General features: G+C 42.9%; 1 protein-coding gene across 4 annotated transcripts in view; it reads left to right on the plus strand.

The window, feature by feature from the left end:
- CD38 (CD38 molecule) overlaps nucleotides 1-25085 on the plus strand; it is a 105982-nt gene that overhangs the window by 25809 nt on the left and 55088 nt on the right. For 3 of the 4 annotated variants that reach the window (XR_009757979.1, XR_009757980.1, XR_009757981.1), the window contains exons 2-6: nucleotides 7691-7820; nucleotides 15907-16042; nucleotides 16342-16424; nucleotides 18106-18182; nucleotides 19292-19384. Coding sequence is in view for 1 of the 4 variants with exons in the window: in XM_061585459.1 (XP_061441443.1) it covers nucleotides 7691-7820; nucleotides 15907-16042; nucleotides 16342-16424; nucleotides 18106-18182; nucleotides 19292-19384; nucleotides 22262-22348; nucleotides 23212-23275 (670 nt within the window). In the remaining 3 variants the exon portion in view is untranslated. Of the gene's footprint in view, nucleotides 1-7690; nucleotides 7821-15906; nucleotides 16043-16341; nucleotides 16425-18105; nucleotides 18183-19291; nucleotides 19385-22261; nucleotides 22349-23211; nucleotides 23297-25085 lie in introns of those variants that run through there. The other variant, XM_061585459.1, reaches the window with a different exon arrangement.

Genomic DNA, 25085 nt, shown 5'->3' on the forward strand with positions numbered 1-25085 from the left:
AGGTTTCCGCCGGGCCTTAAAGACCTGGCCAGGCAGGCCTATGGGGTCTCTGGGGATGGGTCAGTTTCTAATGTTGTTTAATGCTGTTTAATTTTAATTACTATATTTTTGGTTATATTGTATTTTATCATGATATTGTACGTTGCCTAGAGTGGCCGTTTATTCGGCCAGATAGGTGACTCAAAAATAAAATTTTATTATTTTATTATTATTATTATATTGAAGGGAAAGGGTCAATCAGGCAGCTTCTCAATGACCACACCCTCTTAAGGTCAAACTATCATTTCCTCTGGTTACCTTGGCAACTGAGCATGCTCAGTTCCAGTTTAAGTTTCATTTAAAAAAAAGAAAAGAAAAAATCCTCAAGTGCCATTGTTTGCATTTTCAGAATCCAGCAGAAATACAAATATTTGTTTGAATGAGTTATTCTTTTTTGCACAAGTTGGGGGGGGGGAGAAAAAACACAAAGCACTGTTTGCAGCAGGCTTGCAGAACAGGAAACAGCAGGAAATGACATCAACAAAGGGAGAGGAAGGGAGTGGGCATGGACTCACCAAAGCATCAGAGCTAAGCGTCTACAAGCCCTTAGAGATGCGAAGTACAGACAGGTTTTCCTTCCCTCTTTGGATTAAAGTTGGATTGATTTGCTGCAGATTAAAAGCAGAGAGCAGCAGGATGCCTTCCCTTTGCCTCCTATGTCATGTGAACTGTGTGAATTAAACAGGCATGCAAGTAGAACCCATCTCACATTAAATCACCATGTGAACCGGCCCAAAGTAAAATGAAAGAAAATACATCCACAAATGCCCCCCAACCACCTCAAAAGTAAGGTAAACCCCTGCAACCCACCCATGAGAATTTCACCAAAATTTTCTCTCACCTTTGATAATTATCAAATGAAATTTCTTTTCTCATTAATTGATGGAGAGTGGTTGGAAAAAACACAGGAGAAGTTTTTGGCACAGCACTAGTTTTAGCTATGGTTTCTACAAATGCTCCTTTCAATTTTTCTCTTCCTCCCACGTGGTGGCAGTATTTTACATTAATTTAAGTTTTCATATTACACTTGTTGCCCTTCTGACTACATAGAACAGCCATAGAATTGCCTTTTCTTGTTGTCTGATCCAGCCCCCCAGGAAGAAAATTTGCCCCACCAGACACCATGTTTTTTGGTGATGGTGGCAAAAAGTTTTGTTTTTTTTTAAAAGTAGATGCTGTGCTGGGATTGGCAGAGAAGTTCAAACCTCTCTGCCCAGCCAGTACCCTGCTGGAGATGCAAATTGCCACCTCTTCGGTCATCAGGTTATCTATTACTATCATTATTCATTTTTAATTATTTATGATTAGATTTATTAGTCGCTTGACACTTGAAGGTCTCCAAGCAACATACAACATTGTTAAAAAACAAAACAATAAAACAGCAACCACCCCCACATAGCCACAGAAAGCTTTGGCAGCACATTGATAACATCATTTCAGGGTTCCATCTTAGTACATTTATGAGTCTCTTCACATTATGCTTCTGGAGAGACCGACAATAAACCCATGTTTGACTAGCATGGAGGGGATAATAATCTCTTCCTTGGCTGATCTGTGCAGATCAGCCAATGTGTCTTCTGGTGTGTGCAAGAATGTAAGGTGGCGACGCCTACTTTTGACCATACCCATCACTGGCATGCAGGATTAGTCAAAGGTGAATATGGCCAAGTCGAAAGGGTAAACAAACAAGCATGGAACTAAACTAATGCCTGATTGGACCCCCCTTTTCATATTAGTGGTGTGGGATTCTCCACAACAGAGGTTCTCAAACTGTGGTCTATGAACTCCGTTCAGGTCACCTATGGAATGTTTGCAGAACAATCAAGAATCACTGTACTTGTCCCTGTATTTGAGTTATTTTTCTGATTATGTTGATTGGGGGCTTATTTATTGTACAGGCTAATAAGGACCTATGTGGATGGAATTGGTTCCTAGATGGATACCTTGAACGTGGAATGGCAGCTTCAGTTACATAGACTCCATTTGTCTATACCAGTGAATTTGGACTTTGGGACTTTATTTATTTATTTATTTATTTTATTCAATTTTTATACTGCCCACAGCCAAAAGGCTCTCTGGGCGGTGCACAACAGTAAGTAAAATACAATAAAATCACATAAAAAACACTAAAAGGCAAACATATGAAACAATTAAACAATCTGGTACATATTAAAAGCTAATAAAATATATTAAAATGCCTGGGAAAATAAAAAGGTTTTGACCTGGCGCCGGAAAGATAGAAGTGTAGGCGCCAGGCGTACCTCGTCGGGGAGACTGTTCCATAATTCGGGGGCCACCACTGAAAAGGCCCTAGATCTTGTTACAACCCTCCGAGCCTCTCTATGGGTCAGAACTTGGAGGAGGGCCTTTGATGTTGAACGTAGTGAACGGGTAGGTTCGTATCGGGAGAGGCGTTCCGCCAGGTACTTGGCTGCATCCCTTACTCACCCTCCTCACGTATGCGTTCTCCTGATTGTAGGTCATCATGACCTGCAAAGCATCACCTGACTGTGACAAAACAAACTGTGGTGTGACCCTTACATTTTTAGGTAATCCACTGGATTCTTGAATGCCCTGGGGGAGTTCCCAGTAGATAGAGCAGGTGACCCTATTGAAGCCCCTGTCACTCTGTGGAATAGCGAGGCATGTCGGGCTCTTGACACGGTTGCCCCCGAGCGCCCTCTTTGGCATTGTGGAGCCTGGTTTGTACCTTGGTACACCAGTGAGCTAAGGGCAATGAAACAGGCTGGACGGTGGCTAGAGCGCAAGTGGCAAAATATGTGCTGTGAGGCTGATTGGGCACGAGTAAAACATCATAACCGTGCCTACTGTGTGGCGGTGAGGGTGGCAAAGAAGGCCCACTTCTCTGCCTCCATTGCATCCTCAAGTAGCCGTCCAGTGGAGCTTTTTCATATTGTCAGGGGTCTGTTGACATCAGCTCCAGGAAATGGAGTCTTAGACCCTTCGGAGGCCCACTGTGAATTGTTTGCAAGGCACTTTGAGGGTAAAGTTGCTCATCTCCATAGCATTCTTGATGCCCCATCCACATCTACTGTAGTCCCCAATGAGGTGTCCAGTGCAACGTCTGTTGCAACTTCTTGGGAATGGTTTCAGTTGATGCGGCCTGATGATGTAGACAAGGTGCTTGCGATGATGCAGCCAGCAACATGCCCTCTCAGTGTGTCCTTGCCCTTCTTGGCTTATTAAAGCTTGCCAAGGGGGGTTGACCAAGTGGATCCAGGGTGTGGTCAATGCATCATTGCGGGAGTGGTTCCAGATGCCCTGAAACAGGCTCCTGAAAAAGCCCACCCTGGACCCATTGGTCTGCGACAATTACCAACCGGTTGCAAATACCCCCTTTTTAGGGAAGGCGATTGAGAGGGTTGTGGCGCAGCAATTGCAAGTACTCTTGGATGAAACAGATTATCTTAACCCATTCCAATCTGGTTAAGGCCTGGTTAGGGGACTGAATCGGCCTTGGTCGCCCTGATGGATGACCTTTATCGGGAGAAGGACAGGGGGAGTGCGACCCTGTTACTCTTACTTGATCTCTCAGCAGCTTTCGATACCATTGACCATGGTATCCTTCTGGGTTGACTTGATGAGATGGATATCGGAGGCACTGTTTTACAGTCGTTCCAATCCTATCTCCAGGGTCATTTTCAGAGAATAGCATTGGGTGATTGTCTTTCGGCTAAATCCTAGCAAGAGGGAGGCACTGTGGGTTGGTGGTTCCCGAGTTCAGATAATTGGTCAGTTGCCTGCTTTGGATGGGGTCGTGCTCCCTCTGAAAGAGCAGGTCCATAGTCTGGGGGTGTTCCTGGATTCATCTTTGTCACCCAGGTGACCTCTGTGGCTAGCAGTGCCTTTTACCATCTTTGGCTGGTGAGACAGCTGTGGCTGTTTCTGGACTGGGATAGCCTGAACACTGTTGTTTATGCACTGGTAACCTCCAGGCTGTATTACTGTAATGAGCTCTATGTGGGGCTGTCCTTGAGGTTGGTCTGGAAGCTGCAGCTGGTGCAAAATGCGACAGCAAGACTGCTCACTGGGGTAGGGTATCACCAACATGTCACCCCGCTGCTGAAAGAATTGCACTAGCTGCCCATTTGCTACTGGGCCAAGTTTAAGGTTCTAGCTTTGGTCTACAAAGCCCTATAAAGCTTGGGACCAGGATACCTGAAAGACTCTCTTATCTCTTATATACCCAGTCGATCACTGCGCTCTGCAGGTGAGGGTCTCCTGCAGATGCCATCTTATCAGGAGGTCCGTTCTGTACAACATAGGAAATTGACCTTTAGTGTAGCGGCACCTACCCTGTGGAATACCCTCCCCTTAAATATTAGACAGGCGCCATCTCTGTTATCTTTTCGGCGCCTATTGAAGACCTTCCTCTTTCAACAAGTCTTTTAAGTTGAGATCTTATCCCAGTCTGCTTCTGTGTTGGAATTGCTTCTTAATATGCTTTCAAATCTTTTTTTAAACAATATGTTTTTAACCTTTTTTTAAGATGTCTTTAAAGCTTTTTAAAAATGTTTTTTTAAATGGTTTTGTTTTAATGTATTTTAAAGTCTGTTTTTATGATGTTTTTAAGTGTTTTTAGTGTTTTTGTTTGCTGCCCTGGGCTCCTGCTGGGAGGAGGGGCGGGATATAAATCCAATAATAAATAATAAACGTATATAGGAAGAAAAGTGTAGGAGCAGTCTCGCTCAAGGTTTTCAGGTCAGCTGACAAGCCTAGTCTTCAACAACTGTAGAGGAAAAAGAGAAAATTCAGCAATTAAAACACATAAAATCACAGACAATACACGTACAAGACATTCCCCTTATCCTAACGCAACAAACCATTCCTCAAAAGTCACAGTATAAATGGAGAAACCTCTTCCCCAAAATTACCCCAGCAAAATCGAAGGAAGAAAAATGTACACCAATCCTCAATGTGCTGAAGTCCCTCATCTAATATTTAATTCATTCAAAATAAGCCAATTCGTATCCCTTCTACCCCAAATTCAGTAAGGACTATCCTCAAACTCATTCCTCCTACATTGCCAAGTTTCAAAACAGTCAATTGGACCATTTTCTAACTATAAGCCATAGAATCTACTCTCCTCAATTTGCCTTTATTGGGGCAGAGCACAATTCAGCCTACTCGTCCTCAATATAGGGCCACAGTTGCGATCCTATATAATATAGTAGCTGGCAGTATATGCACGGCTTCAGTGCCGGTGCCAGGCTATTTTGCGCCCTAGGCAAGGCTAACTACTTGCACCCCCCCCAAATTGCTAACTTCAATTTTCAAAAACAGATGACTTGTAGAAAAAATGAAAAGCACAAAACTTGAAACTGCTAAATTTATTTTAGTTGCATTTTTTCCAAGGGTTAAAAAAACTAATCTGTATAAAACGGTGCCCCTCAAGGTCAATACTGTGCCCCTCTGAGGTCTGCGCCCTAGGCGGCTGCCTAGTTGGCCTAGTGATAGCACTGGCCCTGCACGGCATGCACTGTGGACCCATCTTCACAATACCAGTAAATCAAATGTTGCTTCCAGCATGTCAGTCTTGCCTCTTCCTGCCTGCTTATTTATTTGCTTTTCTCTGTGGATTGCTGCCACCTGCTGGCAGAGGAAGATTAACAATGACAACATAGCTGGGTGTCTGGGACTGGAAGGAGGTTGTGCTATTTCCACATGAAGCACTCAGCTATGGGACTATAACTTTTCCTTCAAGCAGAAGCAATAGTAAAGCAAGTAAAGGAACATGAAAGTGGGTTTGCACTGTTGTTGAAGAACATGCCATGAATTCAATATTCAGTTTGCTTCCAATCTAAGTTATAGACACGAGGAGTGGGTTCACTTCAGCGCTAAGTAACTTTCAGAGTGTGTGATCCACCTATTCACTCTGGAGTAGGGATAAGCCTTTCCACTCTATCTACTAACATTGGAATGATCATCATGTCGTGTGGATTTCTGTATTCTGATCAGCAGCTAACCATTATATAGGATGGAGAAGCCCATGATGTGATGACCATGCTAATGTGATGACATGATAATGTTACAGTAGTAGGGGAAAAAACATAAGAAGCTCCCTCATACAGAGCCAGATCACTGGGGTCCATCTAGTTCAGTACTGGCCACACTGACTGGCAGTGGCCCTCTAGGATTTTGGGCAGTCCTACCTGGATATGCTATGGATTGAACTTGGGGACTCTGCATGCAAAACATATGCTCTACCACTGAGTGACAACCTTCCACCACTGAGACATCAGTCTCCATGACAACCATAACATGGGCCACAGGTCTCTACTTCAAGCCTCCTGTACTTTTAGCATCAAACTGAGCATTTTGCTACGGGCCTATCACAGATCTTCAGTGGCAAGAGAGCCAAACCAGATGTGACACTAGTGTATTTTCTTTTATTTAAATAGCAGTCAGGTTGTGGAGAAGGAGTCAGGGCTGCCTCAGGACTGTGGGGAGAGGCAGTTTAACTTTTTTGCCTTTCTGCCACAGCCTAAAAAAAACCACCTTGCAGAAAGAGCTATTTGCATGTCAAGGAAAGCCTCCTTTGGTGCCACCAAGATGAAAACAAATCAGAAGTAGGAGATCAGGATTCATCTTAAATATTTATCAGGATGTGTTCCTTAAAAAAAAAAAACAGTCTGGAGTCCCCACCCCACTCCATAATATAGTTAAACTTGCCCTGTGGCATGCAGTTACAGACCTAATGTGAAGCAGGGTGGGCAGGGAAACACATTACAGAATGAAATCTGGATGTGGTTAAGTTGTGCTGATACTCAGGGCCGGTCCCAAAGGGTGGCCAGGTCAGGCCCTGGCCGAGGGCCCTTGGAGCCACAGAGGTCCCTGAGGGCCCCCTCAATAGGGTGGGGGAGGAGTAGTGCTCCTTTTCAGTGATCCACGGCAGAGTAGCTGCTGAGGTGGATCACAGGGAGGGAGCTTCTTCTGCCCTTTTCGTTTGCTGGCTCCATCTCTCCTGTCTTTTGCGGTGTGCACAGGACTGCTCTTAACCAAGATGGTGGCTGAGGTTTCCCTAAGGGGTTGAAGCCTCCGCCGCCATCTTGGTTGATGGCAGCGATGCACACGTGTAGCACTCATGCATGCCGTCAACCAAGATGGTGGTGGAAGCTTCAGCCCCTTAGGGAAACCTCAGCCACTATCTTGGTTAACGGCAATCCTGCGCATGCAGCCTGTACAGCCGCAAAAGACAAGTGAGACGGGGCCAGTGAACAGGCAGGTGGAAGAAGCTCCCTCCCTGTGAGAGACAGGTAGGCACGAGTGCGCACGTGTGCCAGGGCCCAGAGCAAGCTAGTGCCCAGGGCCCCCAACATGTCTGGAGCTGGCCCTGCTGATGCTTTACAGAGGGGAAGAACTTGACACAGGGCTGCTGTTTCCTCATTTCATGTAGTTATGCCCATAACCTCCTACAATTATTAATGGTAGTGGTAGACATAATCCTCTTAAACAGCAATACAACATCTCTCGGCCTGTTCAGGAGAGAGAAAAACAGGTAATCAGACTTGCATCATGCCTAGGGAATGTTTTCTTAGCATCCAAGTGCTATTTCATATAATTTAGATTTACTAGCATCGAGCTGAATAGTCACTCTTCTTGATGCCCCTGTATTTGTATTTTTCTGCAGAGACAAAGACTGCCTCCAAATTTGGGAACTATTTCAAAAAGCATTTATGTACAAGGACCCATGCAGTGCGACAGAGGAAGATTATCAGCCTCTGATGGACTTGGCAAGACATTCCATCCCATGTAACAAGGTAATATTAGTTTTTTGTGCCAGTTGATTTCCTGGGCAAGGATTGCTGTTATATTTCCATATTCGCCTTAGCTGCTTCATCAAGGCGTTTTTGGTACCAGTGAAAACTTGGCTGTGTGAGAGATGGCCTCAAGTGCCTATTGGACAGTGATTGTTTCTCTTCTGCAGATGAGTGGTGCAACTCCTGCCACCCTATACCTTTAATTGTATTACTGTTATTTGTTAGAGGCTGAGTGTTTTCCTGCCCTACCACTGAACTGCCCAAGAACTAATGAACTCTTTGAAACAAGAAAGAGAGAAACATCAGCCCCACCATCACCCTCCTACAGTAATTCCATGCCTTTTTGTGCACCTTTCTCACTGCAATTTCATTTATTTCTTTAGCAATTATATGTGTCCCCTTTCTAGAATAGGGGTGCACTTCCCTTCCCTTCCCCAGCACAGAAAGGCTACTCCTCTGCCTTGCACCTAATATGTTGCATTCATGTTTGACCTGTGAATGTATTGTATTTAGTGTTTTGAGTGCTGTATTTTAAAAGATTGTTTTTATACTGCTTTGAGTACTATGGTAGGAAAGTGTTATACATCAATTTTAACAATATGAGATGATAATCTACTGCTGAATAGATGAGAATACAATGTATATACAATTTGTGCTCCTGGGACATCTGAATGCCTTCCACTGCTACCTATGACAGACAGCTGTACAAGTGAATAGGGTTTTTTCAGCTTCGTGGTTCACAATATGTGCCTTGTCTCATCTGCATGAATCTTCTGGAGCTGTTGACCAAAAGAGGTGCTAGCAGAGTATCCATTCTCTACTTATGGTCTTGTAGATTGGATTGCGTAAGTCAACTTTCAGTGAGCTGGTGTCTCAAATTTTAGGTAGGGGATTGGAAATATGGCTGCGAATGTCTTCCAATGGTGTGATTCTTAATGTGAAATTCCTATTTGTATCCACAGACTACCTTAGGAACATAGGATGTCAGATTTATACCAGGTCAGACCCAGGGCCGGATTAAGCTGAGGAGGGCCCCTAGGCTGATTGGTGTTTGGGGGGCCCTTCTCCTCTTAGGCAATTTTTTCTCATGCGTGCCATCAACCAAGATGGCGGCAGAGGCTTCAGCCCCTTAGGAAAACCTCGGCCGCCATCTTGATTGATGGCAAACTGCAAAAAACAGGGGAGAAAAAGGTAAGTGAAGCGGGGGGATGGCGGGCGGTTCGGAAGCTCTTGTCCCGTGATCCACAGCTCCTGTCCTGCTTCCATGGATCGCTGAAGGAGAGCGGAGGGCCCTCTGTAGCTCCAGGGGCCCTCGGGCCAGTGCCCCACCTGGCCGCCCTTTAGAACCGGCCCTGCCTATACATACAGTATGCACGCCACAAACCGCGAAGATTAAAAACAGCGATCAATACTAAATATTGGCACAGCACGCAGGCACAGTAACATTATACAAACTAATATGTTTAATGGACCATTTTTATTTGGCTGGTGTGCATTATGTCTTTTAAGCCACACTTTTTGAATGTTATGAATGCGATTGCAAAGTGCAAACATTTTCTTTTTGTACATAATGAAAAATCTATATTATAATTTTTTTTATCTTATGCACGGGCCCCCAAGAGCTCTGGGCCCCTAGGCTTCAGCCTACTAAGCCTAATGGATAATCCCGCCCTGGTCAGACCAACAGTCCATCCAGCTCAAAACTATCTATACTGACTTGCAGTTAGCTCTCCAGGGTTTCAGACAGGGAGTTTATTCTTTATTATAGTTAATGAAATGGTATCCATCACCATCATAATAAGAAGTCACCGTGGACAGTGGACATTATCTGTAACCTTTAGATGTGATTTGATATACTGTAGCTTTCAAGGTCAATACTTTAGGGAATGATGGTACTGAATGGAATCTGGTTGTAAAAACCATCCTTATTAGGTGTGTGTGCGTTTTAGAATCAGATTGTCCAATCTGTTGTAAGCAACTATATGTTGAATGATAGTGGTAATGTCCAAGTTCTGATATTTTTAGTGATACTGTAATAATACTCTGAAAGTGGTGTCCCACAAGCAGAGGAATAAAGTTTAAAATCTTTACTGATAAGAAGGTGGAGAATATAGCAACTAGAATACACAATGTTGTGATTCCACAGTATGCAAACTGCAGTGATTACATAGGATACAAAATAGAAAATACAAGAATAAAAATATTTCCCACATACAGCAGGTGAGCAAAATAAATCTTTAACCCAGGGGTAATTCAACAGATATTGTTGAATTCCACCTGTCATCATTCGTAACTGTTGCTTATGCTGTCTGGGGCTCAAGGAGTCTAACCGCATCTGGAGGTAACCATGTTGGCTACACCTGTCCCAACAGATATTTCCTTTATCAATAAAAAGGGGAGAAGATATGATTCTGCATCACCATATTTAGGGAGCAAAAGGACTCCCAACACAGAATACTATAGCAAGCAGCTAAAAGTGAACAGAGGCCCTCCCCCTTTCAAGGTACATATATGTTCTAAATCTTGTTGCCAAACACTTCTAAATTCTATACATCTATCTGATAAATAAATTTTAAGCCATGTATCCAGAAAACCATGGAATAGTTTCTACTTCAAAGCCTTCTTTGGGATGAGTTTATGGATTTTTGTGCATTTTCCCAACTCCCCTTCCCCTGTGGTTGTGCTCCATTGGAGAACTATTTTTTGAAATTTTGGGGGAGCCTCTAGAAGCACATGGGATGAGCACAGGACAGGCTGAAACTAGGAGGGGGAATCAGCAGAACTTAGGATATCCCTTCCCAATGTAAGCTGAACTGTATTGTGAACAAGGGGGTCCTTGTTAATGGATCAAATGGTGCCACCCAAATGAAAAGAAAACATTTTTTAAAGAACCACAGAATCCACTCATTCTTACTATCTAGACTTTTCATTCTTAACTGTACAGATGCAAAATATTGGCAGCCACCACATCCGCATCTCTTGTGCCCTAAGACAAAAAAATCCAGCACAGCTGAAAGCTGCGACCCAAAAGCTGAAAGCTGTTGAAGAAAATGGAAAGAAGAGTTAATACTGCTTTTAACATTCAGGCAGAGCTTGGAAGATTACTTTTTAAAAGTAATAAATTACAGTTACAATTACTTGGCCCAAAAAAGTAGTAATTACCGTTACAATTACAATTGCTCTGAAAGTAACTGATTACTTTACTTTTTCTCAAAAGTAATCACTACAATTACATTTCAGTTACTTTTTTAAAAAAACTCCTACAAGGTGCTGGCCTTGGCTGCTGCACATCTAAGCAGCCTAAAACAATATTAAAAATAAACACACACACACAGGGGGTAGTAGAATAAAAAAAATTATCTGTAAGATGAACATAATGGCATAACAGAATCTCACATCCCCCCAAGCAATGAAGATACCCCAACTCTTGAAATCAAAATTTACACTTGAAATGCTTTTATAATATGTTTCTGTTATGTCTCAAAAGAACAAGATGCTCAAAGAGCATGTCAGACAAGGAATGTCTTTTTACAGTCATTACGTTGCCACCAGTACTGAACAGGCGTTCTACTGCGGCGCTTGAAGGCATGCCTGTGTTGTGCTGCAAAAAACACCGCAGCACACGTGGAAAGCCATGGAGTGATGACACTTCCCTGCTGGGAGACCTCAGGTACCTCACCAGTTCCTCCTCAGCAGTGTCCACTGCTGACTTCTTGCCCTGGGGCAGAAAGTTAAAGAAGTCATCTTCTAAGTCATCTCCTTCCTGGTCTTTATCTGAAGACTGATCACTGTCCTCATTAAGTACACCCATCTTTATTTCAGCTTTCAACAAGGCTTCCATTGTGTATCTAAGAAAGAGAGAGGATATGTTAACACATATATGTTAGGAAACCATCATCTGCTCTTCATTTCCTGATGCTTGTCATGTCCCCTGGTTCAGGGTCCAGCCTGAGCCTGTGGATGATGACATGGAAGGTAGGAAGGTGACCAAGTCACCACACTCATGGGGCAGCACAGCAGACCCTTAAGGATTACCTGCAGCAACCCAAGGTTGTGATGAGCAGCCCCAGGAAGAAAAGGACCAGCCCCTGCCTACCACCTTAAGCCCTCTGATGCCTCCCTTGAGACAACATTTCCCTTGGAGTAATCCACCCAAAGGGCTTCCCTAATGTTCTTACTTGTTGGTATGGGTGGCGGCCTGACACGATTCCAGCCAATCTAGTTTGAAGCGAGGGTGTAGGCAGGCTGCCAGAAGAAGCCTCTTGTCCTCCCAGATAGCTGCAAACCGCTTTCTTAGGACTTCACGCACACCTCTCAGCAGCTGAAAACAGTATGTGTACCTCTCAGGTTTGTTTTCCAGTCCTTCTAACTTGCGGTCCAGATTGCAGAGCGTTGGTAGCAAATACCCCATGAACATGCCGTTCTCCCGTTGCAGGATATCTAGGGACTGGACTAGTGGCTCCATAATCTCTGTGTATTCCTGTACCACTTCAATCTCAGCAGCTGTGATCCTGGACAAGGAGCAGCGGTCCATTATGGCATACATTTTTAGTGGCACAGTTGACAGGAGCTCATGTAGTTGCTTCAACGCATCAAAGGTGGAATTCCACCTGGTCTTATTCGGTACCTTCAGATACACACCACATTGCGCACGGATATACTCAGCAATCTGGGCTGACTGGTTCTGCTTGGACCACAACTTGCTGCACTTTCCCATCAAGGAACGAAACTGTTTCTTGAAAGGACCAAGAAGACTACTTTTGGAGGAGTCAGAAAGCATGGCCTCTATGTCTTGTGTTGCCACAAGGTTGAGGGTGTGGCTAGCACATCTCTGGTGTGGTGGTAAAACAAAATCCTCTCCTGAGTCTGCAGCTTCTTCCTCTGCCTCAGGTCCTGTGTCCAGGATCTCACAGATAGGCACAAACTCCACCTCAGCCTCCTCCTCCTCCTGGTTATCACCATCATCGTCACTGGTGCCTGCAGCTTCCACTGGTTCTTTGGCCATGAAAACTCTGAACGCTTTCACAAAGTTGGAGCCATTGTCTGTAGTAGTGCACATAACTTTGTTGTGGATCCTGTACTGCACATGTACATCATGCAGTGCTTTTGAAAGGACATCGTATGTATGGCGCCCCTTCAGGCGCTTACAAGCCAAGGCCCCGACCTCACGTTTCAGGGTAGTTGGGTTGATCCAGTGGGCTGTTACCCCAGTAACTCTTCTTGCCATTGGTCCAACAATCTGCAGTGGTTGCTATATATGCCACAGCACCCATTCGGTTTGCAAGAGTTTCTCTCATGTGGCATGCTCTCTTCTCAATTCTGTCTCTCAGAGTCTTGGCACATATGATGGTGAGATCTTTGGGGAGTCCAATGCGAACCAGATTAATGAATGATGGTTTGTCCACAGTCTGAAGTGGTAATGTCTTCTCTACAATGAAATCAATGATTCTCCTGTCGAGATTGCTTTGGGTGACAGGCTCCCTGCCAGATCCCCAACTCTCAAGGGTTGTCTGCTGCTGCTTCAGCATTTTGGGAGGAGGGGTGTCATGCATTGGTTCAGGAAGGCCACGTCTCCTTGCCATTATTGCTTCTTCAATTGCTCTCAGCTTCTCAGGGTGTGCCCTCTGAGGAAGAAGAACAAAGCATGAATCCAAGAAAAAATGGAAGAGGAACTTCACAATTTAAACATAAATAGACAATGGACACTCTTTGAGGACCAGCATGACAAAGACTTACCTCAAAATGTTTCTTCACATTGGATGAGGAGGAAACAGCTGATCTCAGATTTTTGATCCTTGGAAGGCAGTAATTGCATCGTACAACAACATTTTCCCCACTCTGGCTCACAAATGTACAAGCTTTCTCAAAGCCAAACCATGGTACTTGCTGTTCTGCAGATGTGGCTGTGGGCAACTGGCACTGCTTCATGCCCTCCTCCTCCTCATGCACAGGGCCTCCTTTCTGAACCTCACTTTCTAGTTTTGCCTCCTCAGGATCAACAAGCTGTGACTCAAGTGGCCGCACTAACTGACTAACTAACTGCAACAGGCGTCTCTGTAATAAACAAGAGATAATGCTCCTATATGGGTGAACTTCAGCTGTGATGTGCCCTCATCTCTTCCCCATGCTGCAAGATCCCCCAGTCAGAGTGGAGGTAAGCAGGTCGATAGCACAATTAAAAGAGATCCTATTTGCATCATTTTTGCTCACTGAATAACCCTGCCTGGGCCAGTCTAACCTGCTATCTCACAGGGTTGTTGTGAGAACAAAATGAGACTAGGGTTCAAATCCCCACATAGCCATGAAGCTCACTGGGTGACCTTGGGCCAGTCACTGCCTCTCAGCCTCATGAAAACCCTATTCATAGGGTCACCATAAGTTGGAATCAACTTGAAGGCGGTACATATATTTTTTATTTTGAATATGATGATTATGATAATAAATATGCAGCATTTCAAATTAATTCTGTATGAGAAGCATTCCATGCCAAGCTTGGAAAACCAAGGATGAGGTATAAAATGTAGACAAAAATACTTTTGACAAAATGCCATTTATCTTTTATATCTATATCTATAATTAGCAATACAGCTGAATGATGTATGTAAAGTATTTTTTTCTTTCCCTTTTCTTTTTTATTAATATTTTAGTACTACTGCTAAAGTTCTGATGAAAGAATAAAGCATTCATTAGCCAAATTCAAATGATTAGAACACATCACATAAATTCCACTGAAGTTGGAGTTTTTGCCATAGAAAATGAAAAAAAATATAACCTATGATAGCCCAATAGACAATCAGAACTAATATAAAACCCTATTGCTTCTCATTTGCAAATCTTGCAAGATCTAAGGTAACTCTAGATCATGTGAGTTCAGGTGATGCATGTTATGTACATTTGTATAGATATTAGCAGAGATTGTCAACAGTCTATCTGTCTCTGGGACTGGGAATCTCTCTCTTTCTCACAGAACATGAGTTTGAGAGCTGGGGGACTGAGAGGAGGAGCTGCAAGGACCCTACTTCTCACCTCATCTCTGCCAAGAACAAAAAAAATCAGCCTTAAGCCATTTATTATACGCCTAATAATATTATTATTATTATTATTATTATTATTATTATTATTACTGAGACAGTTTTTGTCCCACATACAATTCAGTCTTGTGATTAAAGAGGACAAAAATACAAATAAAAAGAAAGATGGAGTTCAAATAAATATACAATAAAAAGCTAGCCGGCATTTTAAAAGGCAGGAGTGCTCTGTCTGGATAAATACAGCACACAGGTATGTATGCATGGGAACAAGGGGGAGAGTTCAAAAGGGGGGGAAGGAAGAGAAGTAGGCCAGAGCTTGGAAAAGTTACTTTTTTGAACTACAGCTCCCATCAGCCTAATCCATTGGCCATGTTGCCTAGGGCTGATGGGAGTTGTAGTTCAAAAAAGTAACTTTTCCAAACTCTGAGTAGGCCAAAGTTTCGGAAGTGCCTTGTGATTGATGGAGGGGGCGGCAGAGTCAAGGAGAGGCAGTGGGGGGGGCAGAACAGTGCCGTGGGGGGGGCAGAACGGTGCTGCGGGGGGGCACACACACACACACACACACACACAAATCATCATCACTCACCTCCACAGCTCTTTGCCATTCTGCTGCTGCCTTTTCTCCTCCATTGTCCTTGCCCTGGCTTTTTCCTCCGGCGTCCATTTTGTCCTCTCAGACGCTAGCAGGCCCTGCCTATTCACCTCTTCCCTCGTGCATCCTAACACAGATCACGAGGGAAGAGAGAGTCTGCGCAGAGGTCCAATCAGTGTGAGGCACATGTCTTGTGTTAACCAATCACAGCCAGGAGCTGTCTTCCCCTTGTTCTCGCCCCCAAGTAACGTGCAACCTAACGTGGAAACGTTAAAGTTGCAGCTGAAAAGTAGGGAAATTACTAGTCGTTCTGTTACTTGCCAAATGTAATGGAATTACCCACTCGTTATTTAAAATTGTAACGAATTACAAGTAACTCGTTAAAAATAACAAGTTACTTCCAAGCTCTGCATTCAGGACATGTATCAGAGCTGGGAATTCATTATTGACTCTTTGTTTACAGTCGCTGTTTTGGAGCACGACAAATGACCTTGTACATCGTTACACAAAAGCTGATCGTGGTTTCCTCACATTGGAAGACACTATGCTAGGTTATATAGCAGATGGGGTCACATGGTGTGGAGACCTCTCCAGCCCAGGTAAGAAGAGCATCCTATTCTCTACAAGAAAGAAATACAATGTTTTTGTACTGGTATGGGGGAAGGCAGGAACTGTATTCTTAAAGAAAGTTTGAAGTAGAAAGGATGTAATTATGGATTGTCAGCAAGTTACCAAGTGATTGAAAGATGTAATTTCAGGATACAAATAAATAAATAAATGGAAACATACACACATCTACCTTCCATTTTCAGCATGAAAACATAATTCTTCTCACCTCCTCTCTCATAGGTCACAAGGTATCACTCTTATATTTATGTTCAAACTGTATTTATTTTAGGAGTCAGCTTCAAATCTTGCCCAAAATGGACTGAGTGTGAGAGTAACCCCAGTTCAATATACTGGAAAATGGCATCCAAGATGGTATGTTCTATACAACCCTGGCTGATAAAACTGAATATATAATGCTCCAATAATATATAATTGTAATTAAATATAATGGCTAATACAAATAAATTGTATACCTTAAACAGCAATATGGTCAGAGATTTAGAAACTGACATTGCTTGCTGAGTTTGGGCAGTTTTTTCTCCACTTGGGCAGACCCATAACAACTAAAATTGTGAAAGGTAAAAACTATAAGTGGATACAAGGTATTGATCTGGTTCTCATCTAACATTAAACTATTGTTTAAAATAAAAAAAATGGGTTTACATGCACACTGCTCAAAAATCCCAGCTCTACTCCTTTCTCATTAGTGCTGTTCTTGGAGGGACGAAACCACAGTGCCGACTTAACATTACATGTGGACCAGCACTCATGGTTTGTTTCTCTCCAATCAACCTATGAACAGTAAGCCAAGAACAAATCTTGATTTCTGCTCATGAGTTGTTTGGAGAGCAACTACTAATGCTGGTTCACATATCACGCTAAGCCAGTACTGTAGTTCCAAGCACAGCACCACCGGGACTAGGAGAGGAGCTCTGTTTAGCTCTATGATAACAATTTGGCTTTATGATGATGATGCCAAAACCCAATGAAACTTTTATTAAACCCCAAGCCCCCTGTTTCGAGTAAAAAAAAGTTTTACACATGTTGACTCGGCCTTTTAAAAAGGTGCGTTGATTTGCCACTTGTGAATATTTTGTTGTGGCTGACTGAGAATGATTCAGCATTGATAAAGAGAAAGCTTAATGGGCATGTCTTATTGATTATACAGCAGTCTACAACTTTTGGAAACTGTTGCCCAGAAAGTAATGCTAGTTTTTTTATTGCAAATACCCATTTATTGCAAATACCCATTCATTAGACCCTCCGTGGCACAGAGTGGTAAGCGGTGGTAATGCAGCCGAAGCTCTGCTCACGGCCGGAGTTCGATTCCAACGGAAGGAGGAAGTCGAATCTCCGGTAAAAGGGGTCGAGGTCCACTCAGCCTTCCATCCATCCGTGGTTGGTAAAATGAGTACCCGGCATATGCTGGGGGGTAAAGAAAGGCCGGGGAAGGAACTGGCAATCCCACCCTATATACGGTCTGCCTAGTAAACGTCGCAAGACGTCACCCTAAGAGTCGGAAGTTAGAGCGGGTTCAGAAGAGGGCGACGAGGATGATAGCCGATATGGAGAACAAGTCTTATGAGGAAAGGTTGAAGGAACTTGGCATGTTCAGTCTGGTGAAGAGAAGGCTGAGGGGTGATATGATTGCACTCTTTAAGTACCTGAAGGGCTGTCACATAGAGGAGGGTACAGATTTGTTCTCTGCTGCCCCAGAGGGTAGGACTAGGTCTAATGGTTTTAAGTTGCAGGAGCGTAGATTCAGATTGGACATTAGAAGGAACTTCTTGACAGTAAGGGCAGTTCGGCAATGGAACCGACTGCCTAGGGAGGTGGTGGGATCCCCTTCGCTGGATGTCTTCAAGCAGAGGCTGGACAGCTATCTGCGGGAGATGCTCTAGCTGTGGATTTCCTGCTGTGAGCAGGGGGTTGGACTCGATGGCCTACAAGGCCCCTTCCAACTCTATGATTCTATGATTCTATGACACCTTTACCTTTTTTACCCATTCATTATTTTATTCGTAGCTAAGAATAATACTGCTCATTGTTTTAGTTTGCCGAAGCAGCCTGTGGAACTGTCCAAGTGTTGCTTAATGGGTCAACAGAAGCTGGTGCATTCAGAGATAACAGGTATCTCCCTATTTGGATGTAATATCTCCCTCTGCAGTAATTCACATGCAGTTGTCATAGTGGGTATGCCAGCAATGCTGAAGTGAATCAATAGATCTGGTATTCTTCACCACTTACTTTTGGGTTTAGAAGGAAGCCATACTGCTTCCATGTAGGCTGTTCTTACTCTCTGGCATCAGAGAGGAACATAAAGACTCATAATAGACAAACTAGCCTAATTGTTTGCAGGAAGATTCAATACAACATGGATAATTGGGTAGAGATGCAGAGGAAGGGAGAAGAAGTGCGCTACCATAAATCTTCAAAGGTTTGAGCCTCCATTCTGCCAATGCATTATTACTCACAATTAGTCCCACTGAAGCTAAAGAAATATTAGCTATGATTAACTTGCTTTTAATTATAAATGAATTGCTTTTAATGGACATAGTCACAACTAACTTCAGCTGCATGGGAGCTTTAGTAACATGTATAAGAGCATAGAGTTAGATCCTTGGTCAGATCATCTTAATTTTTTTCTAGGTAGCCATAATTTTTTCATCTTTGGAACAGCAAATATTACTTTACACCACCTAAGACTTTGTAATCTGTGATATACTAAATATATTTTGTCATATAACTGATTGATGTGGAAAAGTTGGAAAATTTTATTGAAGACAATCACTGGACCATAAGAGATGTAAAAAAACACAACCCTGCTAGATATTTTGTTCAAATAAATGGGAGCAATTTGTGTATGGAGCCATATGGATCCCCTGCTGGTACTGTGTCCCTCACTTGTCGATTGGTATTGTGCATGCTGTGTTCTACTATGGGGTTTCCACATCCAGCTCCTAGGTGATGCTGTCATGGGTTTCTTTTTGGAGAGTGGGTGGAAACTCCCCTTCCCATAAAAATGATAATAAGCATAGTGTCCAACAATGTGCTGATTCACCATTCATCCAAGTATGTCTCGGCACATGGATTTTTGAATCGGGGCCTAAATATTGTCTCTTCTGAAACTGCTAGAGTCTAGCAACAACAGGATTATAATGTCTAAAGACTTTACTTGGTATATTTAGCTGAGACTAGGAAAAGCTTTTGAGTTCCTTTTTATGTTCCTGCTCTTTCAGCATTTTTGGCAGTGTTGAAATTGTAAACTTAAATCCAAACAAAGTCTCCAAGATGCAGATTTGGCTTATGCATGACATTGACGGACCACAAAGGTATGTTTGACAATACAAACTATGATAACTCTTTATATCTAGGGTTCAGTTAAAACAGACTACATCAACATGGCATATTGTTATCCAACAGATCTGCTTGTTTCCTTTGTCGGTTCAGCTGTTCTCTTTTCTCAGAGGAAGCACAATTTAGGCAGTCATTTTTTTTAAAAAAAATTGTTGTTGTTAAAGTAAACAATATTATTAATCATATATCTAGTACTTTGATATCATAGAATAGTAGAGTTGGAAAGGGCCTATAAGGCCACTGAATCCATGTAATATGTAATGACATTGCAATCTATCCCACATATTGCAATCTATCCCACATACGAAATGCATATTTTAACAAATACTATGCATACTGTCCAGTATCACATTTTTTTGGCATAGCCCTTTGACTTTTGGCTGGAGATACATTCAGAGGGCAATATCAATACTGAAAACTTTTTATTATTTATTTATTATTACATTCATATCCCACCTTTCCTCCAAGGAGCTCAAGGTGGCATACAAACATGATTGTCCCCCTCTCGTTATCCTCAAAACAACCCTGTGAGGTGTGTTAGGCAGAGAGACCTTGACTGGCCCAAGGTCACCCAGTGGGCTTCATGGCCAAGGGGGGATTTGAACCCTGGTGTCCTAGGTCTTCATCTGACACTCTAACCTCAACACCACACTGGCTTTTATCAGCTTAATGTCATGGCTTTCACTGAAGAATCCAATTTGGTGTGAGTGCTGAGTGAGATCCCTCCTCACAGACCTGCAGTTTGAAATGTGACCTAGATAAATGAACAGGGTGACTATGAAAGCAGTTCAGTTCTGTAGATATACCTGCAGAGTTGAAAACTAGTACTATAGGGTCCTCAGTTCATTGTCATCTCTGTTCACAGTTTTTGTGCCGTTTCAAAAACCTGCAAAACCTGTTTGATGAAAGTGAAATAGAGAAAAATGTAAAGTGTGTATATCAGGGGAAATCGTATATCTCTTATCCCACCTTCAACTCTCTTTAAACTATTGCCTGTCTGTCTCTAGCTTTTGTCTTTCTAACAAGTGCTGTATGTATTTGGGAGAAGTTAATGGGCTTGCTTGCAGTGTTTTCTTTTTGCCAGCAGAGGTCTTCTCCACCACACAAATAGATTTTGCTGTTACACTTGGGGAGAAGGAAGAGTTTCTAACTAAGGACAAATCTTAATTCCACTGTAAGTGGGGGAATACCCACCATGAAGAAATTAATTGCTCTAAATATTTATATGCAGACCAGCTAAACCCTTTTTGTGGGTTAGGTGGAAGGTCTGATGCTTGAAGACAAAAATTTGATTACTGCTGTTTTCTGTTATTTCCGGTGTAGGTTTCTTGGAGCACACTTACTTTAAAGTAAACTCCCTTTAAATTAATAGGACTCACTTTTGAATAGACACACATAGGATCATGCTCATAATTTGCTTCTCTAGCCCAGCATGCCTCAAGTGAATAATAATTTGAGACTTCTAAGTACAAGATAATATTATACCATTCTTTGTTAATCTACTCATATTTTATGTAAATAGCTTTGGAGAGTTCTCCAGAGACTTTTTCTACTCTACCGCTCAAACAGACCATAGAAAGGGCTAACTGCAATGACTTCTCTCAAACATCTATTTCCCACTTTTTAATTACATCCAGCCTGATGAGTTCTGTGAAACTCAAAAATTCACATAATGCTGCAAGTCCCAGGTGATGCTTTCAGCTAGTGATTTTGTAATTATGATCCCTGAAGTAAGGGTAGAGGCTAGTGTGTTCAGGCATGAGGAATGCATACAGGTGTACTGAAGTGATGCACATTACATGCAGGAGTAATATGAAAGACATGTAGTTTACAAGAGCCCCTGCTTACACCCCCAGATTCATCAGCCATCACTGATTTGCTATAATTTTCAAAATAAGCAATTTTAATAAAGGGTTACTCTGGATATTTTAGCATAGTGAAGGAGGGGTTTGGATTTTTATATCACTTTAGCCCTGTTCAGGTTTCCCTCTCTTCTGATTAACAATTGCATGAAGGGGAGAGCAGGGCTGCACTATCTGGCCTCACTCCCTAGCTGCCCAGATATTGGGGGAGTATCTGCAATGGGGAAGATTGCGAAACTCACAAAGGCTCCCTTATGATCTGGAATCCTGCATGATTAGAACCCAGATCATAAGGGAAAACTGCATGTTTGGCAAGCTTCCCTGTTGCAGACTTTCCCCCAACATGTCCACAGGAACATGGCAGCAATAGCATAGTGGCAAATTCAGAAGTGCAGGATCCCTTCATAATAGTCACAGCCTTGCCCCCTCTCCCTTTTTTGCTGCTGGGTTGAGAATGAGATCCTTGTGAATGCCTTCTCCCACAACAACAGACATCCTTAGGAGACAACACACATGTCTTCTCAGTGCCTGACTCACCTCCTTTCACTCTGATTGGCTCCAATCAGCAGGAAAGGACAAGGAAGCATGTTGGAAGTCTCTTCTCAGTGGCTATCACACTCCCCTTTTGTGCTGATTGGCTCAAAGGAAGCTGGAGACATAGGGACCCTGCTGTGACCCTGCTCTCAAAAAAGTAAAGGGTCTAAGACCCCCCCAGTACCCTGGATGACTACACCCCTGCATGGCAGTGGCAACAGGGTAGCCTGCACATCTCCACTGTCCCCCTCATGCTATTGTTAATTGTGTATCATAATAAGTGAATGCACCAGAGCTCTAAAGAACCTTTATGAGTCAGGCAGCAAGGACAGATGTGCTTTTCTTCTCTTAAAATGTTTTTACTAATTCCTGTACACTGTTCATTTGTAAACATGACAGTGTCAATGAACATAAAAATTACAATCTGATTAGAAATGCGATTGCTTTTATTTCCAGTGAAACTTGCATGGGCCATTCCATAAGAAAGCTAAAAGAGATCCTTGAAAACCGAACTATAAGTGTTTCTTGTGAAGATAATTACAGGTAATTTTGTGTACTGGCGACCAACATGTTTAAAAACAGTGAAGGCAAAATTAGATGTGATGGGGCATCATTCACATCTCCATTCATTCAGGTATAAAATGGGAGTTGGTGAATCTATCAAAAGAGGGGTGCTGAACCCTCCTTTATCATGATTGCTCCAGGTGATCCTGTTCTCCTTTCCCAGAAGAAAAGGAATTAGGAACGGAGAGAAATCCCTGGAGCAAGAGACACTGACTCCAGGGAAGTTAATTGAGGGAGGGAAGGATTCAGCCAGCTCCCCTTGCCACATGGCAAGCTTGCCAGAATTGAAAGGAGTTTCAAAAGCAGTTTGATGTGCCATTGATTGGGGGTGGAGGGCAGCCTTGCAAACAAAACAAATTAAAAATTCCACTTACCCAAGTCCCTTGTGTGCACCCAGGTATGTTCTGTTATGGATCAAACTATGATCATCGTGCAAATAAGAATATAGAGAGGGAATGGTGTAATAACTGCTTAATATCTTAAAAGGAAATGTGCCCTAAGTCATTTATGTTCAGCAAAGCTTTGATTGCTCTGTAAGAAGCTGAATAGCCTGAATGGTAGCGATATGCACTTTGTTTACGCAGCCCATTTCTATGCAGATCGCTAACATACAGGTCTTAAAGATGAATTAAAGCTTTCCTAAAGTTCAGTATAAATTTCTAATAAATATGCATGGGATTGCAACGTTATTCTGTTTATATGCATCACTGGAAATTGCCCTAATGTAATGAAGTAATTATTTTATTAAATTCCACCTGTGTATTCTTTGACACTGTGTTTGACTAAAACAGACACTAAACATACACAAAGGTACTTGCATATCTCTTATTGTCTTGCAACAGGCCAGTTCAGCTGCTTCAGTGTACCAGCAATCCTGACCACACCACCTGCAGAGTCTGCTCCTGAAAACATGGTGCCCTATGTTTACATTGTTATTGAACTTTATATAATGTGGAATGGAGTTTCTATAGAGAGAGAAATATATAAAAGTTGAACTGAGTTTCATTGTGAAACATCTGTGTGGTTTTAACCAAGAACTGTTATATACACAAGGTTAGATTTAGACTTACTCCAGGGTTTATTCGAATTTTTTTCCCCTACTGCACAAGTAGCCAGCACACTGGTCACCCTCAAACTAGTCAAGTAATTAGATCCATAATGCACTATCAATATAAAGTTATGAAGTTTTGAAGGACACCAGTATTTATTTTCATGGTCTATTTTTTATCTTTTCTCATCTATTTTTTTAGAAAGAAACTACCTAGCTCTTTATTAAATCCCATATGTTCACCTGCACAAAAATATATTTCACATTGCACAAAATGCATCTAGCTGCACATTAGAATAAACCCATTACTTACTCATGCTTAGCAGAGCAATTGAAATCAATGAACTTAAATGTATGATGACCTATGTCGGGAGAGGGACGGAGGGAGTGTAACTCTGTTGATTCTCCTTGATCTCTCAGCGGCTTTTGATACCATCGACCATGGTATCCTTCTGGAGAGGCTCGCGGAGTTGGGAGTTGGTGGTACTGCTTGGCAGTGGTTCCGCTCCTACTTGGCGGGTCGTCTCCAGAAGGTAGTGCTTGGGGAACATTGCTCGACAGCGTGGGTTCTCCAATGTGGAGTCCCACAGGGGTCAGTTCTGTCTCCCATGCTTTTCAACATCTACATGAAGCCGTTGGGTGCGGTCATCAGGAGTTTTGGAGTGCGTTGCCATCAGTACGCTGATGACACGCAACTCTACTTCTCCTTTTCATCTTCAGGTGAGGCTGTCAATGTGCTGAACCGTTGCCTGGCCGCGATAATGGACTGGATGAGAGCTAACAAACTGAGGCTCAATCCAGACAAGACTGAGATGCTGCTGGTGCATGGTTTCTCTGATCAGGTGGTGGATATACACCCTGTCCTGGACGGGGTTACACTCCCCCTAAAGGAACGGGTTTGTAGTCTGGGAGTCTTTTTAGATCCTTCCCTGTCACTTGAGGCTCAAGTAGCCTCGGTGGCACGGAACGCGTTCTACCAACTTTGGTTGGTAGCCCAGCTACATCCCTACCTGAGCAGGGAGGACCTCACATCAGTTGTACATGCTCTGGTAACCTCGCGATTGGATTACTGCAATGCGCTCTACGTAGGGCTGCCTCTGAAGACAGTTTGGAAGCTACAGCTCATGCAAAACGCGGCGGCCAGACTGATAACGTGGACCAAGCGGTCCGAATACATAACACCTGTTCTGGCTCGCTTGCACTGGCTTCCAATATGCTTCCGGGCCAGATTCAAAGTGCTGGTTTTAACCTATAAAGCCTTATACGGCGCGGGAACACAATACCTGATGGAACGCCTCTCCCGATATGAACCTGCCCGTACACTACATTCTACATCGAAGGCCCTCCTCCGAGTTCTGACTTATAGAGAAGCTCAGAGGGTGGTAACAAGAACTAGGGCCTTCTCAGTGGTGGCCCCCGAACTGTGGAATAGTCTCCCCGATGAGGTGCGCTTGGCGCCGACGTTACTATCTTATCGGCGCCAAGTCGAAACCTTCCTCTTTTCTAAGGCATTTTAATCTAACTTAATCTGGTTTTAATATGTGCTGTAACTGTTTTTAGTTTTCTTACTCTCTTATATTTTGTTGTATTTTATTATGGGATTGTATTGTATATATTTGTATTTCTTTGTTGTACACCGCCCAGAGAGCTATGCTAGTGGGGCGGTAT

The sequence above is a fragment of the Rhineura floridana genome, chromosome 9 (assembly GCF_030035675.1).
Source record: "Rhineura floridana isolate rRhiFlo1 chromosome 9, rRhiFlo1.hap2, whole genome shotgun sequence".
Classification (NCBI taxonomy): domain Eukaryota; kingdom Metazoa; phylum Chordata; class Lepidosauria; order Squamata; family Rhineuridae; genus Rhineura; species Rhineura floridana.